Here is a 21,281-nt window from a genome sequence, read left to right on the forward strand (position 1 = left end):
CATTACAAAGAGATGGAGAAACTATGTTACTATGAAAATGGGCAGATCGAGTCAAAGATGAGATTTTCCATCATAAACCCGAAGAGTTGGCAACTACATTTACACATCACCTACTTCAAACATATCTAAGAGTAATAACCTCAGTAAATGGATAATGGATGTGAGGTTTATTTTAGAATGAACAGCTATGTTTGGATTTTTCAAATGTTGGCATAACATTTAAAATAAACAAGCAAATGCTTTATTTAAGTCAGAAAACAGGAATGTGGGCACCTTTCCTAAGAGTGAGGATAATACACCTAGAATTATCAGCTTGGTAGTCCTTTTTAGGATTATTTCATCAGAAGTTTGCAATTCAGTTCTTTTTCTTGAGGAGTTCATTAATTTGTCTCTTTTCAAAACTTCTTTTGGATCATGAATCAGTACCATTCACTACTGATTACTTGTACTTTTTGATCTGAAAAGTGCTGCTCTTGACTTTTCTCACCAATTCTAACCTATTTTTAAATAGACTTGCCAAAGTTTGCCACTCTTCTACTAAAGTTCTATCAGTGATCGACCTATTAATTGAAATTGTTTAAATCCCTTTTTCCTTTTAGCACTTCTTCCTAGATAGTTTAAAATGACCACTAAATATTTATCCATTTTCACAAGAAGGTATGCAGCCCTCCTTTCCTGCAAATAAATTAATCAGATAATAAGTACAAATTTTTACCACTAAGTGATCAATCTTCTCTTTAAATTCTCTTGCTACTTCAGTTTGTATGCTTACCAAAAAGGGCATTAGTGTTTGTATTGGCATATGGTGCAAGAATCAAGGCTTGGCAAGAATCAACGGGACTAATTGTATGTCTATCATTGCTTGTACAGCATCAGCCAAAAAAAAAAAAAAACCTAACACATTATTGTTCATTTTCTCTAATAATTTGTGTAATCCTTCGTTAAATTTAATCAAACTACCCTTCCACAACAGCATATGAAAGTTTGTTCTAACAGTCATTTATTCTTTACTTGAAAGCAAATTTTCACATCTGTCCTGCAAACATTCTTTTTCAATTTAAAAATAGGTCCCTTATGCATGTCATTCTGCAAGAATTAACAAACTGAAGTTTTTATTGGTAAGAGTACCCTTTTTTGTGCTGCTGACTAATCTTATGGCTCTTCTCTGCACTGATTCCAACAGATCAGTATCTTTCCTATAATGTAGCACTCAAAATGCAGCCTAACACACTGTCATACAATAAAATAATCACCTTGTTCCTTCTGACAAAATTCTAGAATATCATTGACTGAATCCCATAAGCTGTCCTAGCAGCTGATGTGCACTGCTCAGAGAACGTCACTGACTGTACAATTAACTCCAGGTTTCTTTTGTTCTCCACTGACTTGAGTGTAATATCATCCAATTGGTGTTATTCTAGGATTGTTGTTACCCATATGTAGTACCTTACATTCATATAGGTTAAACCTCAACTCCCACTTATCAACCAATATGCCTAATTATCTAGGTTGTGTTGCAGTGACATGATATACCCTTATTCTTGTCATTAAACACCCTACCCATCTTTGTATCATCAGCAAACTTAGACATTAAACTTGATATGCCTTTATCAATATTATTAATAAATATTGAAAACAATAAGAGACCTAGCAATGAACCCTGAGGAACTTTTCTAATAAAATAAGTCCAAGGAGAGCAGTGCCCATTAATAACCATTGTGTCTTTTGCCACTCAACTAGAGTAGTCTTTCATATGGAACATATCAAAAGCTTTACCGAAATCTTATGTATATGATGTAAAAAAAAATATTTTTCCTTTTTACATCCATTTCCTTCATTCCTGCATTATATTAGTTAAATCAGAAAGGTCAAAGATCTCATCTTATGAAATCCATGCAATTAACATATATAACCTGCATTCTTGTCAAGGTGATCTTGCATTACTTCTTTATGAACTTTAACTCCATTATTTTAACACATTCGCTGCCAGAATGCAAACTTGTGTCCATTCAATTGCAGTCAATAAATGAGCACTATTAAAGGAAATGCATATGAAATGAACACCTGGTCGATATTGGCACACTGAGTGAACCATGGGCTATTTCCAGTATGGCTAGAATCTTGCTTAACTTCAATTGCACTGCCTAGACCATGCTATAAAAGCTTGGTCTAGGCAGTGTACTTGGTACACAGTTTCATATGTTCTTTGCTTATGTTGAAGTAGTATTAGTAGTAGACAATTTCACACATCCATTCCCTCTAAGAGTTTATCCAGTTCCTCTTTGAATTTATTTAAAGTATTAACTTCCACAGTGACAGATGAAAGTTTCTTCCAGCAATCAAAAACCTGCTGGCTAAAGGCTTTTATTCTCAATTTGAATTTATGCCTCCTCAGGTTCATAATCTGAGCAAGCAGAAGGATCGCATTAGAATTGAGCCTACTCAACCCATTCAAGGCCTTATACACCTCAAGCATATCACCTCGTAGGTGCCTAGTTTCCAGACGCTGCAATTTGCAGGACTTAAGCCTTTCGTGGTACCTTTGTTTGAGAACCCCCTTTGTTCCCCTCAATAGTCTTCTTGTCCTTCTCTGTACTTGCTCAAGCAACTCTACATCCTACATAAAATTAGCCCCACCAGATCTGTATGCAATACTCAAGGTGTGGCCTGACCACTGCCTTATACAAAGGGATAATCACCTCCTTTTTCCTACTAGCAAAATTCCTGTATATCATTGACAATACCCCACGACCTGCTCTGGCAGCCTGTCTGCACTGCTCATAAAACTTCATATCTGACTGCACAATTACTCCTAGGTCTTTTTCATTTTCTCAAACCCTAAGTGCAGTACCACACAGTTGGTACGTTTCTCTGTGGTTACTTCTACCCAAATGCAGTACTTTGCATTTGTCAATGTTAAACTTCAGTTGCCACTTCTCGGCCCATCACCCCAACTTTTCAAGATCCTGTTGCAGTAGCATACTGCCATTACTGTCATTAACAACCCTGCCTACCTTTGTATCATCTGCATACTTGGACATTAAAAATGAAGAATGATGATACTATGACGTGGTCACAAAGGAACTGGATGCAGAAAATAATTTTGATATCATATACTTGGATTTCAGGAAAGCTTTTGATATTGTTACACATGAAAAACTATTGAAGAAATTGGAGCAGTATGCTATTAGCCTTTTCAATGATATTGATGAAGGTATCAACTTCATCAATATCATTGATAAATATACAAAACAACAGTGGGCCCAGCACCGAACCCTGGGGTACTCCACTAATAATATTAGTCCACGAAAAGCAGTGTTCATTGATTCCCACTCTTGTCTTCCCCCACTCAACCACTCTTTTATCCATTGTAGCAACTTGGCCCTAATACCATACTGCTCCAATTTGTACAGTAGTCTTCCATGCGCAACAGTGTCAAAAGCTTTCCTGAAATCCAAGTATATGATATCAAAATTATTTTCTGCATCCAGTTCCTTTGTGACTACATCATAGTATCCAATCAAATTTGTCAGACAAGACTTTCCCTTAATAAACCCATGCTATGTCTGCATGCAATGCTACTTTAACTAGTGACTCCATTATTTTCCCAGAACAGAAGTTAAACTAACTGGTCTGTAATTACTCATGCCACCGTTAGATGCCCCCTTTGTGAACTGGGTATACATTTGCATATCTCCAGTCCATGGGGAGTTCCCCTGAGTCAAAGGATGTTCTCATAATTATGGCTAAGGGTTTGCTTACTTCCTTTGCTGCCTCCTTTAATATAACTGGATAGATCCCATACACCCCAGGTGCCTTTCTTATATTTAACTTCAACAATTTCTCCTCACTTTGCTCTCAGTTATTACAAAATCATTAAGCTCCCTGTTAGAGTTTAATAAACTTCTGTCCTCTACTTCCCTAAAGAATTCCTCATGTGTAAATGTAGATGCAAAATACTCATTCAGTTTGTCAGTTATCTGAGCAGGATCATCAACAGTGGAACCATCGATATCAAGTGGACCAATCTGATTCAACACCTTTCTTCTACAGTTTATATAAGTAAAGAAGTCCTTGCTGTTTTTCTTAGCATCCTTTGCCAAAGATTCCTTGTAATCTGTTTTTGCTTGCCTAACCTCCTTTGTGGCTTCATTACAGACTAGCTTTATATCAACAGACTAGCTTATATCAAGCTTTTGTGTGGCTTGATAATTTATATGCATCCCATGCATTTTTCTTCTCTGCCACTAGTCTCATTAGTTCATCTGACATACGTTTGGTCCTGAACCTAGGGCAGTATTTCTTAGTTGGAACAAAAAGCCTAGTAGCTTCCAAAATTACATACTTGAATGCTTCCCATTTAGAATTTGCTGTTTTTTTTGGTAGTTGTTGGCACATCGGCTTCTGTGGCCATAATGCACCTCCCAAGGTTTTTGCAGTACTTTGATCCAAGCCTGAGGCGGGATTCGAACCCACGACCTTTGGGTTGCCAGGGAGGCACTTTACCCACCTGGTTAGCCCGGCAGCTTGCTGTTGGTAACATCATCAGTTGGTCTCACTGTACAGAATTTATGAACTGTCTGCAACCACTGTAGTCACCTTTATGAAAGCAAAAACCCTTACCTTTACCCCTAATGGTAATGATATCTTTAAGTAAATCCCACATTAGCATTAGTAAAGGCATACGATGCAAGAAAGCAAGCTTATGCAGCATCAGCCAAAAAAAAAAAAAAAAAAAGAAACCCTCCCATTTTACCCCTCCATTCGTTCCAAATGCCTGTTCAGCTTAACCCTAAATTATTTAGGTTATCAACTTCCACAACAAAAGATGGAAGTCTGTTCCACCAATCAACTACCCTCTGGCTAAAGGTAAAATTTCCACACATCTATTCTGCAACTTCTTTCCTCAATTTGAAACTGTGCCCCCCTCAGATTCTTAATCTGAGCAAGAGGTAGAATCCCATCAGCATTCAGCTTGCTCAACCCATTCAAGGCCTTATACACCTCAATCAGATCACCTTGCAGGTGGTGCCTACTCTCCAGACACTGCAATTTGCAGTATACACATCAGTACACCGTGATCACTGCCACCTAGTGGTTTGTTTATCTGAAAATTCTTAACACATGAATAATCACTGCTGGTAACCAGATGAAGAGTATTATTCTTTCTGGTTGCCTTTCAAACATGCTGCTGCAGAAAACAATTATCCAATAAAATCACAAAAGCCTTGCTAGTCTGCAAGTGACCAACTCACAAGTCCCTATCAATGTCTAGGAAGTTAAAATCTCCCATTATAATACAATCTGATTTATTGGCTGACTATTTCTCTGTACAACTGTTCATTGTACTCATTAGAGTCTTTAGGCCTATAACACACTCCTACTCTCATATTTGCCTTCCCAGTGCTTATGTCACACCAAACTGATTCAACATTGCACTGTTCATCTATGTCAACTGGATGCACTTACTTAGATTTTGTGTTTCTTAACTAACAGCATAACTCTTCCTCCCTTCCCATCCTGTCTATCCTTTCTGTAAACATTGTACTCTCCAAATTCCAATTCTGCATTGCTTATATCTGTGTGACACTATGTCTCTAATATCCCCACAATATCCACCTTTGATGTCTTGACCAGCTCTTCAAATTCATCATATTTATTTACTCTACTCCTAGTATTTGTTTACATGAAGTATACATGCACCTATTCTTTTTCTTAGTTACCTTAACACAGCCCGTTTATTTATTTGTTTCATGACGACTCTCACCAGTCCCTGAAAATCTCAGCATCCTGCTCTCCAGGCAGCTGTTCATTCTAATAGAAGCAGTGCAAGAATCACTTTCTCTTCTGCCTGCGCTACTGTTAACCTATTAGTCTGTGAATCCTTTCCAAGCTAGCAGTTTTCGAAACCACCTAACAGTGCCTCGATAACATCAGCAAACACTCTTACACCCCTTCTATATAAGTGTATCCCATCCCTATAGAAGAAGGCAGAGAAAAATTCTATCCCAAGAGCCTTGCACAATCTCTCCAGGGACAAATTGATTGACAGGGCTCTCATCATGTACTCTCCTATCATGTCTGGACAGAATTGCAGACAACTTCAAATTTAACCCTAACTCACTTTTTTTCAATATTGACCTGTACTTGTTAAGTAAATCTGCAGATCTCCTACTCTTAATGTCATTAGTGCCAATATGTACAATGATATCACCTTTTTGTGCCCTTAAAAAATGATATCTGCTCTACAACATCATCAACTTTTGACCCTGGCAGACATACCCTGGTCCTATTCCACCTACTCTTTTTTCACAATATATTACTCATCTCCCTTACAATAGAGTCACCTACAATAACTAACTCCTGTGGGACCAGTGCATTATGTCTTGGAGATCTCAGTTTTGCCCGATGCACAAAAGTGAGCTCTGACATTGAGTTGGGTAGCTGAGAGCTTGATGGGTCCTCCACATTAATGCCTTCAAGAGCATCTACTCAACTCTTCAAACTCTCATAAGTGCTCATCAGAATGCTGAGTTGGCGTCTTAATTTCTTGACACTCTCTGCACCTAGCACACACACACACAAAGACATCCTCCATGGCTAGATCATGTCCTGTTCCAGAGAGTTCCGCAAACATTTCACAAGTTGTACATTTTTTAGACTGTAATGCGTTGGAGAATCGCCCCTTCAGTTCTCTCCCAATTAACAGCACTCCTGCTACTTTGTGCCCGTTGTTTTGCTGCTCTAGTATGGGGCATGATATCCAATTGAATACTATTGATTAACAATGAATATTAAAGATTAATAAATTTAATTAATTAATTATGAATACTACACCATCTAATAGATTCCTAAATGCAGTGATATGTATTACACTATCTAGTTTCACATTGGAGCTGTCTATTTACCACAATTAATTTGAATTTCCTACCACTCACTCTGTACTATAAAAATGGTGGCAAGATTCGAATGAAACAATGGTTTTACATATATTAAGTAGTAACCTACAAAATCTCTCCATAAATTAAAAATAAAAATAACGAGCATAACGAGGACTATAAAGCTACTTATAAAGTATGATATAATATGGAAATTAAGTAAATAAAATGGCAAAACACTCATGGTTTTTGGAGCTTGTAATTCACAGCTCTCACATGTAATGACACTCAACGCCCTCAAGTTATTTTATTTAGTTTAGTATTTTACACAAGAAGAAAAGGTAAAATTTTTTGAAGATTATGCTTGCTGAATTTTAATTCTTTGGTTTTTGAGAAGTTTGATGAAGTTTCAGCTCTTTTGCAGATTATGTTTTGACTGCTTTGCAGATTATCATAAAGAGATACAGTGAAATATAGAGTGAAGTTAAGTATGTAATATAATAGACAAACTAGATATATTTTCTTGCAAAAACTGTAGTGATTTTATTCAAAATATTTGTGTTTTTTTTTGTTTTTTTTTTTGGCAAAGGAAATAAGGTTACAATGTATCAGTGTATCATGTCTGTAAATTTGCATGTATTCTAAGGTCTCTTTACCTATTTTGACAGAAGAAAAATCGCAGCTACTGCAAGGTAAAAACCATACAACAACCAATGCTGGTGGTTAAAGGTTGCGTGTTTTTTTTTTTAAACACATGGCATAATTCAGCCATGGTGTTCAAAAAAAAAGTCCACAAAATGTAAACTATCTTGTTGGGATTTGAGTCCGGGCCTTTGTCATAAGGAGTGGAAATATCTAGAAAAAAATATATGTCACTTTTGCCCAATGAACAAATATTTCCCATTTTATGTCCCTTTTGTAACATTTTTTTCTAGGTATTTTCAAAATCTAGAAAAAAATATAAGTTACACAAAATGGACATAACAAGGACCGTTGCAAATATCAGTGGCAGTAAATGTGTCCACCGGCACTGAAGTCAAGTGTAAAGGTTTGTAATTATTCATTTCACTCTTTAATTTACCTCACCTCCTTTTATGAATAGCTGAGACATGTTCACATCTCCATGCTGTATGGACCTTCCCCTGAATCTAAGGATGTTCTTATGCTTATAGTTAAGGGTTTGTTTAATTCCCTGCTGCTTCCCTCAATATAGTGTCAGCTCTACTTGACTTATTCACTTTTAGCTTCAATTTCTCTTCCACTTTCATTTCAGTTATTGCAAAATCATTTGGCTCCTGGTTCGAACATGGTATACTTCTGGAATCTTCATCAATAAAAACTTCCACATCATTAACGAAGATGCCAAATATATATTCAGTTTGTCAACAGCCTGAACAAGATCAATAGGGCATGGCATTCGTATTGTATCTAGTGGACCAACATGGTTCATCCTTCTTTTTTTTTACTGTTAATATAAGCAAAGGATTCTTTAATGAATAGATGTACAAAGAGTACTAGGAAAGTTTTGCAATACAGCTTTGTTTATTTAATTTTTTCAAAGTAATTTCCTCTACATTCAATACACCTCTCCATCCTCCGAAACCAATCTTTAAACCAGTTCTGCCAAGTTTCACTAGGGAGTAAAGCACACTCGTTGTCCCAAGCCCGTAGAAGGTCCTCATCACTGGAAAACTGCCTCCCTTTTAGCTTCATTTTCACATGCGGGAACAGTGCAAAGTCGCAGGGAGCAAGGTCTGGACTGTAGGGAGGGTGTTCGAGAAGTTTCAGTCCTGTCGTGGTCAAATATTCGGTGCAGGCTTTGGCGCGGTGAGCTGGAGCATTATCGTGATGGAGGTACCAGATGTCCATTCTTGACTTTGGCCGCAGGTTCTTCATAGATCCAATGACTTTAGGCAGGCATTGTTCAGTATACCACTTAGCTGTGACTGTCTTCTGCGTGTCCAAAACGACACGTTCCACAATTCCACTCGATTTGAAAAATACAGCTATCATTTTCTTCTTTACAGATCGGGATTTTCTGACAATTACGGGTGTGTCGTCATCATCAAAGACCCAAACTTTGTTTTGAGCCTTGGTCGGCAGATCGTAATAGCACAGCCAAGTCTCGTCACCTGTCACGATGTTGTTCACATACCGAGATTGTCCCTTATTAAACTTTTTTAACATCTCCCGGCACCAAGTCACACGTCGTGTCATCTGCTCTTCAGTCAGTTGATGCGGCACCCAGAGAGAACAAAGTTCCTTCACGTGCAAATGATCTTGCAGAATCGAACGAATTGCTGGTGCATTTAGGCCCAAAGTATCCTCTATCTGTTGGTAGGTCACTCGCCTGTTTTCGTCAAGCATTTTCCTCACAGCAGTAACGTTTTCCTCCGTAACTGACGTTCGTGGCCTTCCCGGCCTCTCAGAATCCTCCAGAGTGAAATTTCCCCTTTGGAATTCTCTATACCACCTGAATATCGTTGTACGATGTGGACAATCATCATCTAGTGCAAGAGTCATTTCTTCTAAGCACTGGTCTATGGTTAAACCACGCACGACATTATACCGCAAAACTGTCCTTATCTCATTTCATGACCACGATGCCATCGCAAGCACTTTACACTCTCACTACTAATGAATAACTGAGCCCATCGACTTGGCGCGGCGGCTACTATGCACGTATGAACATGTCTCAACATGCAGCAACAAGCAGCTTCCTGTGATTCATTGTTGCGTCATATTGCAAAACTTTCCTAGTACCCTTTGTATAAAGTAAGCACTCTTAACCAGGACTTGTCATAATCTCTTTTACGTTTGCCTAACCTAAGAGACTTTTATTGCAGACTACTTTATATTTACCATAAGTTTTTTTTTGCCATCCACTGATAATTACAGTCAGTCCTCGTATAACACGTGTTTACATTACATGAATTCGGTCATACACGATTTATAAATAGGGGAAATATCTTACATAACACGAACCAAATTCGCTTATGCATGATTCGCCTTTGTGTTTACAAGAAATGGCAGTCAAACGCAGAATCACCCCAACTGAACACGACATGATAGGAATGAAGAGGAGATTCTGAAAATGTATTTATGTTTTATATCAGTGAAGGGGAAACACATTTCACCATAATAACGTAAAAACCAACACAATTCCAGCTATCGGCATAATCGCAAATGCAATTAGATCGAGTTTACCACCAGTTGATAACAGATTCCACTAGCAGAAACACAACTGGAAATTGGTTTTATTGTTTTATGGTAGTAACCCCTAGAAATGTGTTTTAGTAAAATGTGAGGTGTTAATAGTGTATCTCTGCCTCTACGGTGTTGTTTATTCAGTTGCTACACGCGCGCGCAGCTTTGTTTATGTGTATCAAGCGTGTCTCCTCGTTTTGTAATTGTGCTTTATTCCCTAAAAATGAGTAAAATACTTAATTAAAAGGTGTGAAAAGGAGGCGTCCTGGTGAAGACACTGCAGATTCAGAGAGAAAAAGAAAAGCAATATCGATAAACAGAGGCGGACTGAGTCAAAAATTCTTACCCGGGAAAATTTATAGTGGCCTCATACTATGGTTTATGGCCAAAATCACAGCAGCCTCCGGCCCACCGGGGTTTCCCCACTAAGGCTTATGGCCAGTCCGCCACTGTCAATAGCGAAAAAATATGAAACTGTGAAACGCTTTGAGCGAAATGTAAGACAATGTGATATTGCACGTGCTACAGACCTAAATGAGGCAACGCCGAGAATTACAAAGAATGCAGAGAAAATAAAAACAACTTTCATAGCAGGAACAACTCAATGTGTAATTAAAAATCTATTAGATTAAGACACAAAGAATTGGAAGAGATGCAACGGCTGTCCACTGTTTGGATAGAAAATCAAAGAAAGAACAAGTTTGCTTACGACAGAAGCAAAAGCATTAGCAATATTTTATTACGTAATAGTCGTAATAAAATACTTACGTATTTCATTATGACTATTTGTTGTGTTTGGTAATGTTTTGGTTACCAATGTGTGTTCAATCTTGGGTGGTTGGCACCTAACCCTATTTTTCCCACAGGGCCTGTTGTTTATATTGCACGATTTTGCATTGCACGAGGGTTTCTAGGAACACAACTATCGTGCTATACGAGGACTGAGTGTATAATCTTCCCTGTGTATTTTCCTTGTCAGTTACTAGTCTCCTCAGTTCATCTGACATCCATTTTGGTCTAAACCTTGAATAATCTCTTAGTGGGTATAAAAAGCTTACTAGCTTCTATGATTATTTTCCTCGAATGCTTCACATTTAGAATTTGTAGTTGTTAATATCATCAGTTGATCCCACAGTAAAGAAGTTAAATTTAATATTAATTTTAATTTACGACCAACTGTAGTCAGTTTTATGAAAGGAAAATTCCTTCCCTATATATCTGATAATAATTATATCTTTTGGTAAATCCCACATCAACAGATTATGATCACTAACAAAAATTTCAATCAATTTCCTGGTTATACCAATTGTGCAATCAATGGCCACTATCCATTAATGGAGGATATGTACCATAGGAGCTGCCACAGCTTCTGGTATGGTATATAATTGGATGTGGCTGGAGAGTATATTAGAGTTAACAAGAACAGCTACCATCTTATCCATACAAGACATAATTTGTAAATTTTTGCTAAAACTTGATAGAAATGTTTTGACATTCTAGAGCTTACTATAAAACTGAGTTTGATGATGACAGTTTTGACAGAATTATGACTATTTAATTTGGCCTGCACGAGCTGCACATTTAAACTTGTTGATGAACATTCTACCTGCAAAGAGGGGCTGTGATGCCAAGTGTATTTGTGGCCAAAAAAACTTTCCTGTGCAACTGTTATGTTACTCTTTATTAGTAACAAAGTTCTATCAATTCAACTGTGTCTTTCTCTTTGCCTGCTCCTGCTTCTCTGTAGTGGGGCTGAAAACTTTGGTGATAAAGATGAACCCCATGGCCAACAGGAGCTATCATGGACACTAATGCTTTTCTGCCTTTAGAGCCTTCAAGCTCAATGAGTGAATCAATTCACTAGGATAATAACTCCACTTACCCTAAAATACTTTGAATGTAAACACAAAAGCAAAGCTTTTTGATACACTCTTCAACAACCCAACCTGTGAGTATGATATCATCCTTCCTGATACAAAAATACCTAGAATCTGTTGTTACATCACCAAAAATGGTGAAATGCCTCCAGTCTACAGATCTGATTGAAAGAGCCACCTCAGAGCACTCTGAATTGCTGTTAAAGATAACTTTCTTGGGCTGCCAGTATCTGTTATTCCTTACAATGCCATGAACTCTTCTAAAGGTGTCATCAGAATTAGGATTTAGTTAGTCTCCAAAGAGGAATCAGCTCAGGAACTTTCATCAAGAAGAAAACAAAGATTTAAAAATGCTAAATGAATTAAAAAAGATGGTAATCTCATTCTAACTAGATCCCCCATTTTAACTTTCAATGCTCTACACCATTAAAGCTGGTCATGTAAAATTTTGAATCAACCTTACGTACATTCTAAATACAATTTTGAAATGTCAAATCTGGCTTTACATTCATACAGTACAATATATGTTTATTGACATGCACAACCTGAGAGTATACAGCCGTCCATGGAATAGAACGCAGCTACTACTCATAACATAGCAACACACACACACACACACACACACACTCTCTCTCTCTGCTGGATTTTTGAAAGATCTCTTCTGTGATCCTTTGGATTTCCTTCCTATCATATTCAACCAATCAATTTCAAACGGTACATGAATTTCAAACAGTAAAGAAACTAAAGGACAAGTATATGTCAAGTATGACAATATAACTATGCAAAACAAGTTACTATAATCACGACAACACTATGCCGCAACATGGCATGGATCATCAGAAAGCATTGCAAAGGTCAAATGAAAATAAGTCATTCTTCCATATTCTGAATATAGGCTAGACTTTGCTCCCTATGACTTTTACTTCTTCAAGCCTCTCATCAATGCTCTATGGGGAGTAATGTTTTGAATCTAATATTTGAATCTAAGGTAAAAAAAAAAAAGTCTGTTCTTGGGCACACGAACAAGATGAAACTCTTTCATGATGGCATTAGCACTGCATCCATATTAGTACAATTTGTGGAATATAATAGAGACTACATGGTAAAATAAGTGTACAAATATTTTCATATGTTTGAGCTTTATTGTTAATGTTGCTTTAGATTACAAAAAACACTTATCAGAAAATAATTGAATCATTGCCCATAAGTGTGGAATATGAATGCTATCTTGTTTTTTTTTTTTTTTTGTTGGATATAGTATATCCAACCCCAGAACATGATATAACATAAAGCAGAGATATAATATAATGCATTATTCCCCTCCAAAAAAAAAAAATAAAATAAATAAAATAAAATAAAATAAAACAATCAAGAGTTAGTAAACCTCAACATTTCTCTCCTTTATAGGAGAGAAATGTTGAGGTTTTAAGGCATTTCTTCACCAAATTTAAGGCATTTCCTCAAAATTTAATCAAACTTTCCTTTGCTCTACTTACAGGATTGTTTGACCCATTCTGATTCCAGAAGTGATCCATAGTATTATCCTTGTGAGAAGGTGACACCTGAGAATTTATCTGTCCATTTTGAGGATATTTAGTCAAGGATAAGATATGTGATGATATAACTTCATTTTCAGGTACCAGAGTTGGTTTTACTTTAACGTCTAATGTATTAGGTCCTTTTACAGTTTCTAAATCCCAACGTAAACTCTTCCACGTATCACTTGCCCGTGATTCATCTCTGGGGAGAAAAAAAAATATCATTGCAGTTTTATAAAAAGGGGAAAAATCATATTTTAATTCATAAAACACTTCACTTTAATCTAGATGAACGATAAATAACATTTCTAGGAATAATAATCAACTGATAATAATGATTATATTCTAATCTTAGGAAAGATTGTTTCTGTGTGGTAATCTTTGAGCCCACAAAATAGCAATTGTCTCTCCATTTCTTGCACATTTGGCATCACTTCATTAACACTGCTGGCTGGCCTTTTTAAATTCAAACTAAATTGAACTTCTGTGTCCCATATTGAGACAGTAATGTTTTAATAAGGGATATACCCAGGCAATAATGATAGAAAAACATAATGCAGTATAGCATTATTTTTTCTCTCTCTCTCTCTCTCTCTCCATTTCTTTTGTCATGTTGCATGTTTTTTGGAATTATTATAGGCACCATGAGATCCAATATTCCTTACGTTTTAGTGATACAGCTTTAAAGGTCAGCTATTAGATAGTCCACTGGACCAAATCTATTGGTAACCCTCTAGCATTTGGAGCAGTTAGCATATAATCTCACTGCCTCTACTCTGCAAGGTTGTGAATGGAGGGAGTGTGTGGTGTGTACAGTGGGTGGGGGGGACTAGCCAAGACCATTATGTCAAAGAGCTGGGTATTTTCTTGCTCTACGTATGCTATGACCAAAAATTTCATCAGCATGAAAAATTTCATATAATCCGAGCAAAATAAAAATGTAATAAAAAAATGTTGCTTACGAATCTGAAGCTTCAGAATCACTGTCATTTTGGCCAGAATTACCACCACCACCTGCTGCTTTCCATCTCTTGAACTTCTCTATCAGGTCTACTACATAAGCATTCTTTTTAGCCTTTCGAATAAATGGGAATTTCAAAAGTTCTTTTGCTGTTGGCCTCTAGGAAATAGAAAATATTAAAGAAAGTTTCAGTTTTAGGCTTAACTAGGAAGGCATATGAGGCACTATTTGGTATGGCTTATCCTGACCTGCTGTCAACTGAAGTACTGAAAAAAAAAAAAAAAAAAGCAAGTCTTTTTAATTTTCTCATCATAACAGAACTGGAACTTTACAGGTTACCATGGTGCATTACTTTAGTATATATAGTCCCAAAATAAAAGTATCTGCTACTTATTTAAAATGTAAAGTTTTACAATTCTGACTTGATTGATTGTTAACTGACTGAACAGTTGACTGATTAGTATCAGCATCTCAGAGAGTGGGTGAATACCAATTAGTGGACACCTGACAACGATTGAAATTTATGTCAGCAGAAATTACAGTTTTAGGCATTAACTTAGAACTAAGTCCATGTGAAAAGAAATTTTTTTTTTTTTTTTTTTCTTTTCAATTCTCCAGTTAACAGTAGGCCAAGAATTTCAAAAAACGATTTCATTATAATGTTAAAGTTATTCAGAGAATATATCAGTTACAAGTGCTGGGATGAATTTTTATTTCTAAATATTTCTATTGAAAGATTGGAATGAGTATTATAGATTATTTTTTCATTAATGTTCTTTTGTATTACATCAGTTAGCAAAAAGTTAAGTAACCTTGATTGCACTTTATTTGCAGTTTTATAAAAAGGGGAAAAAATCATTTTTGCCATTTTCCCACTTTCTCTTCAATCTCATTTATGCTTTACCAGTTTCATAATTATTTTATTTAGCTCGTCATTCTCTGTGAAAATAACATAACAATCCAGACCAATCCAGACCAAAAAAAGCATAGATAACAATAGGGGTAAAGAAAATCTATAATATAAACTATTAATAATTTGTGACTTCATACAAGTTAGATACTGTTTCAGATACCAAAAGATTTTGTGAATATAGGCAGCAGATGCTGAATATGCATGTGAAAGGAAAGAAGAGAAATTGCAGATTACTCCGAGATGTGGGATGACAAACAGAGGTTATAGAAAAGCCATCAATAGGAGAGATAGGAAAGTTATTCTTTTTAATGGTATACCTAAATATTTTAATTTTGAAGCATATAGCAAGATTTAAACTGAACAAGAAATTCAACTCCACTTGATTTGTCACTACTGGAGACACACTAGACCTTAATGTCATCAGCATGTGATATGATAAGACCGTTGAGGGAAAGATTGCAAAACTGCAGAAAAGAGAGTGGAACCCGGTGACTACCCTGAAAGATCAGCATTTATCAACCTATTTATTCTCTCATTACTCAATAAGAGAAACATCTCAATTTCTCAATGAATTTGAAAGGCCTGGTGACTGCCACTAACACTCAAATATTGTGTGAATAGAAAGAGTAGTGTTTTCAGATTAAATGAGTCAAAAGCAAAAACAATGTCATTATAGACCAAATTAATCTGAAAGAATTACTCTAGCTACGTGCTGATAATAATCAGCAATAGATGCCTTCTGTTGTGAAGGCAATAGAAAACATGTGACAGATGTTTTTTTTTTTATTCCCTTAATTTTACACAGCCCATAATCAACAGGGCCAAGAGACTTTCTCTATTTTCTGAAGCATAGCTGCCAACTTTTGACCAACAATTTGACATTCCTGTTTTCTCTCCTGTCCTACAGGAGAAAAAAACAGGAATTTTTTTTTATTTTGGCCAAAACAGGCAAAAGAGCAGCCCAAATTAATTTTATTCAATGATAAATGTTTTTTTGTCAGTATCATTCAATATAATCTTGTTCCATCACACCTGCTACTAATAAAAACATTTTGGAAGTCTTCTTTTGTAAATGCTTTTTTGTCTGTTGCATTCGATTACATTTCTTGAATCAATTCAAGTCGTTTTCTTCCCCCCCCCCCAATTCTTTCATGTCTTTTTGGGAAGCCAAGAGTTTTATGGTGCCAAATCAAATGAATAAAGTGAGTTGCAGCATGATATAAATGTTCTCATTAGACAAAAAAAAAAAAAAAAAAAAACTGCTAGATGGAGAGTGACATGTGATAGTGCATTGCTGTGGGGAATGAGCCAACTGTTTCACCACTTTTTTTTTTTTTTTGGAGTCATTTAAGGTAGATTGTTTCATCTGTCAACCATTTTAAAACTACTTAACAATAGGCTGCATTAACAGTGACATAAAGTACTGTAAAATGAATTCTGATAATGTCATCCCCTTATTGCATATCAGCATGACCTTCAACATGTGATTTTGATTGTCTTTTTGGTCTTGATGATGGCGCTAACAAGGGGGGGGTTATATAAAAAAGTTTGTACCCTTATCTAGAAATAATAGCCTGAGAAAGGTGAAACTTCACAAGAACTTTAATCCTTTTCTATGTACTCTCCATGTATAGTAACACATTTCTCCTGTCTGTGGATCAGTTGTTTAATGCCTTGATCATAAAAGTCCACACTTTTTGCCTGAAATCACAATTCCACTCCATTGATAACTTCTTGAGACAAATCAAAGTGGTGTCCATGCAAGGGTTTCTTCATTTCTCGAAACAAGAAGTTGTTGTTGATGTGGGAGTTTGATGGCGCATGAGCTACTTTGGCTATAATGCTAAACAAGAAGTCTGATGGTGCTAGGTTAGGATAATAGGGTGGGTGCTGCAGTAGTTTGAAGCTGCACTGGGCAACAAAGTTTGTGGTGGCAACAGCCGTGTGAGCCGGTGCATTGTCTGACAGAAGGCAGACACCTTTGGTTAACATTCCATACCTTTTCACCTTCAAAGCATCGCATAACTTTTTCAAAAGATGTGGAACCACGAGGTAGGTAATCTGTCAGGATAAACCCTTTTCTGTCCCAAAACACGGACAACATCACCTTCTTTGCAAATGGAGTGGTCTTTGCCTTTTTGGGAGGTTGGGAAGAGGTGTGCTTCCACTGCTTTAACATGTCTTTAGTCTCCGGATCATACTGGTACATCCAGCATTTGTCATTTGTCACCAACCGATAAAAAAAGTTCTCACGATCCACACTACACAAATCCAACAGTTGGCGAGAACATTGCATTCGACATTGCTTCTGCAAAGGCGTCAGCAATCTTGGAACCCATCGTGCGAAGACCTTAGACATGTGCAGCAGATGGTCATGTAAAATGCTGTGGGCAGACCCATAACTAATTCCCACTGCATTTGCGATGAAATGAATTGTCACACGTCTGTCACTCAGCACCAGCTGCTCAACCTTTGCAACCATCTCACTGTTTGTGGATGTTGATGGCCTTCCTTCTCTTGGCTCGTTAAAGACACTTGTACGACTGCACTGAAACTCCCATTTCCACTTTTTTTACAGTGTCATAGGATGGACAATTCTTCCATACACAGCTATCATTTCTTCGTCAATTTCCTGAGCTTTCTTGCCCTGCAAATGCAGGAACTTGATTACTGCCCGATACTCTGCTTTGTCAACTATAATGTCCGGGCTCCACCTCTGGTGTACGATTACCTACAGGAATGAAATTTAACATGTTAGTTATTGAATATGTAAACAACTTATATTAAAAATGGCATATTTGTTATTTTTGTTTTATCTAGTTTAGGGTACAAAATTTTAGATACCCCTTCATACTGCCTTCTATTGAGAGCTTTGTACCTTGGTCTCTGAATCACATCATAAAATATGTGTGAAGGATGTTTATTCCAAAAAAAAAAAAAAAAAACCAGAAGCAGAAGGGTAAATGAAAATGCTTTGTAAGTTCGGAGTTAGATAGTGAATGAATGTTGACTAGTTGAGTTATATGGTTGGGCTGGTTTTGAACAGAGTGTATCCATACATTTAAGACTCATTATATTATAATTTGTGGTTAGAAATGAGGCTCCAATACAGCTAGAAACACTCAGATGAAATGAGGACTTGATGTGATCTTTGACTTCAAAAGAGAATGCATGGATGAATGGAATAAACTTGGAGCTCATTCACCTCATGCTCAAATCCTCAGTCGCTGCCACTGACCCCTTTCTGTCACACTGCATGATAATTTCCTGTCATATGCAGATGATCTAAAGGTGTTCATCCCCTCCAGCAATGATTGTAATCCACAATTAATTTCAAAGGATGCTTTCAGACAACTTGAAGACTCAAATCCTCAGTCGCTGCCACTGACCCCTTTCTGTCGCTGCATGATAATTTCCTGTCATATGCAGATGATCTAAAGGTGTTCATCCCCTCCAGCAATGATTGTAATCCACAATTAATTTCAAAGGATGCTTTCAGACAACTTGAAGACTCAAATCCTCAGTCGCTGCCACTGACCCCTTTCTGTCGCTGCATGACAATTTCCTGTCATATGCAGATGATCTAAAGGTGTTCATCCCCTTCAGCAATGATTGTAATCTACAATTAATTTCAAAGGATGCTTTCAGACAGCTTGAAGACAGCCTCATATTTAAAAGACATTTGTCTCACCCTCAACCCAAATGTCCTTCAGTATGAAAAGGCTCAAGATTGACATCTGTGTTGGCTTACTTGGGATAAACTCACCTTTGTTCCTCACCTTGCAGAGGCAGAAAATAAAACCCTTGGGGCACTATGGCATGTTAAACAGGGATTAACAGGTATACAAAGTTCTAACCTCTTAGCACACTATGTGGAGAGATGTGTTTCTCCCATTGCTCTATATGACTCCCCTAATGGGTTTCTGCATCTGCTGATTATCTCCAAAGGTTCCTGACTATGGAATACTGGATTTTGCGGTGGCTAATCCATTACTTAGGAAAGCTGTTTACCACCTCTAGAAGTATCCTTCAGGCAAACCTGGACTGGGTCCCCTGGCAACCAATATTAATCAAAATGAACATCTCCACTCTTATAAAAATCATCACAAAAAAAAAGAAATACCAAGTATTGCTTCCAGTAGTTCCCGTCGCCATAGCCAGACTACAATCCAGCCACCCAGACCGGATGTTCCCATCCAATACTATAAGAATGTTCCTGATTTTGTGAAGGAAACCACTACCAGACTGAGATCATCCATCATATATACACCCTCCTGCCAAACAACTACCAGGTTAACATTGGCAAACAAAAGGTTCTTCCTAAATAAACATGTGGGTGTTTGACTGTTTATGCGTTCCTATATTCACGTATGTAATATTGTTAATTTCTTTGTCTGTTGAACTTAGATAATTTCGTAAATGTAACTCTCCTTGTGAATCCCCCTGGCTTGTAGGCCATTTCTGGGGTAGGGTGTACTCCTAAATCTGATTTAAATAAAAAAAAAAAAAGAACTTAACATGTTTGTCAAGTGCTACATTATTGGGGCAGTTGTGTTCCCATTATCTGGATTTGAGGATAGATTGTGTTGGTAGAAGAGAATGTTAATCAGGCGTACATGTTCGGAGGAAAAGAAACATCTGTCTTTAATAATAGTATTAGCAATGGTGACAAGGTGCAAGGAAGCCTAAGGCTTAGGCTGCACCAGCCAAAAAAATAAATAAATAAAAAAATCTTATTAAAAAAATAATAAATAAATTTAAAAAAAATTTTATTCACAACTATTCTGTAGCTTTTAATAGCAGCTGCATGAGCAAGCAGGCATATTTGACAGTAGTTGTTTTCTTGCTTCAGGATACATAACTTTGTTTGCAAACTCCACATTTTTTGAATTTTTTCCCATAATTCACACATCTTAGAGAAGGGTAGATGATTCCTTTTGCAATTTTGACAGATAGGGGAGGATTCTACATGACAAATATCCTGCTTTAACTGTTTGTGATAGAATTTCTAGTCATAATGCTTTGTCTGTGCAACTCGTTGATCTCTAAGCTCTTGAATTATTCATCCTTTGAGACAGTTAATAAATTCCACTCCATTATAACTCCTTTGGAAGTGTTCAGAGAGCATGGGTAGTGACTGTTACTGGTAGTCAAGTAAAGGCAGTTTGTTTTAATAACTATTCTGACTGTCTTGGATTAGATGTTTTATCAAAAGATACCTTGAATAAAGTCTTTTAAACCATTTTGGGAGAACCTGAAATTGCATCAATACTTTACTGAGGAATAGTGACAAGTGTGATTAAAAGTTGAATCCACAGTGAATGGATTATTATGTAGGCAGGACTAATGCCATGAGCAGCAAGCATTGCTAAGTCAGTTGTGTTAATGAAATAGAAAAATAAAAGGAAAGGTGCTTTTCTGTCTTTTCCTTCCTGACTTCACTTACCACTTGTAAGACTAAAGTTTTCTGAACTTTATAATTTAAATGAATTAACTTTTAAACTAAACAAAAGAGATTCCTTTCTAGGAAAAAGCTTTGGAGACTACTTTAGATAATGCACTCAGATCATGTGGTCACAGAATGCTTGACATCTGGGGACTCCATTTTTTTAGTGTGTGGCTCTGGCATTATTTGTCCACAAGTCTTCCCCCCCCCAATAAGCGTAGAGCTTCTCAGAATTTTCTCAGGTCAGCTCATAGAAATTAGTAATAAACCTCATAAAATTATTATTGTTGGTGATTTTAATTTGAATAGCATTTTGTTACCCAAGCAGGAGAACTCTTTTCTCAAAACTATTTGCCCCTGGTCTGACTAGCTTATCTTCCCCACCTACCAGAGCAAATGTTATACTTGGTTGAGTTTTTTCAAAATGCTGAATTTGAAATATGCACATTGCAGAATTTATA

General features: G+C 36.7%; 1 protein-coding gene across 2 annotated transcripts in view; it reads right to left on the minus strand.

Annotated features, from left to right (window-relative positions):
• LOC150080836 (serine/threonine-protein kinase 26-like) overlaps positions 1-21,281 on the minus strand; it is a 226,773-nt gene that overhangs the window by 66,533 nt on the left and 138,959 nt on the right. For both annotated transcript variants that reach the window (XM_090381119.1, XM_090381118.1), the window contains exons 7-8: positions 14,463-14,620; positions 13,459-13,702 (exon numbers count right to left, since the gene is read on the minus strand). In XM_090381119.1, coding sequence (XP_090237245.1) covers positions 13,459-13,702; positions 14,463-14,620 — 402 coding nt within the window. The remainder of the gene's footprint in view (positions 1-13,458; positions 13,703-14,462; positions 14,621-21,281) is intronic.

The sequence above is a fragment of the Mastigoproctus giganteus genome, chromosome 9 (genome assembly GCF_048544385.1).
Source record: "Mastigoproctus giganteus isolate SK-2022 chromosome 9, ASM4854438v1, whole genome shotgun sequence".
Lineage (NCBI taxonomy): Eukaryota > Metazoa > Arthropoda > Arachnida > Uropygi > Thelyphonidae > Mastigoproctus > Mastigoproctus giganteus.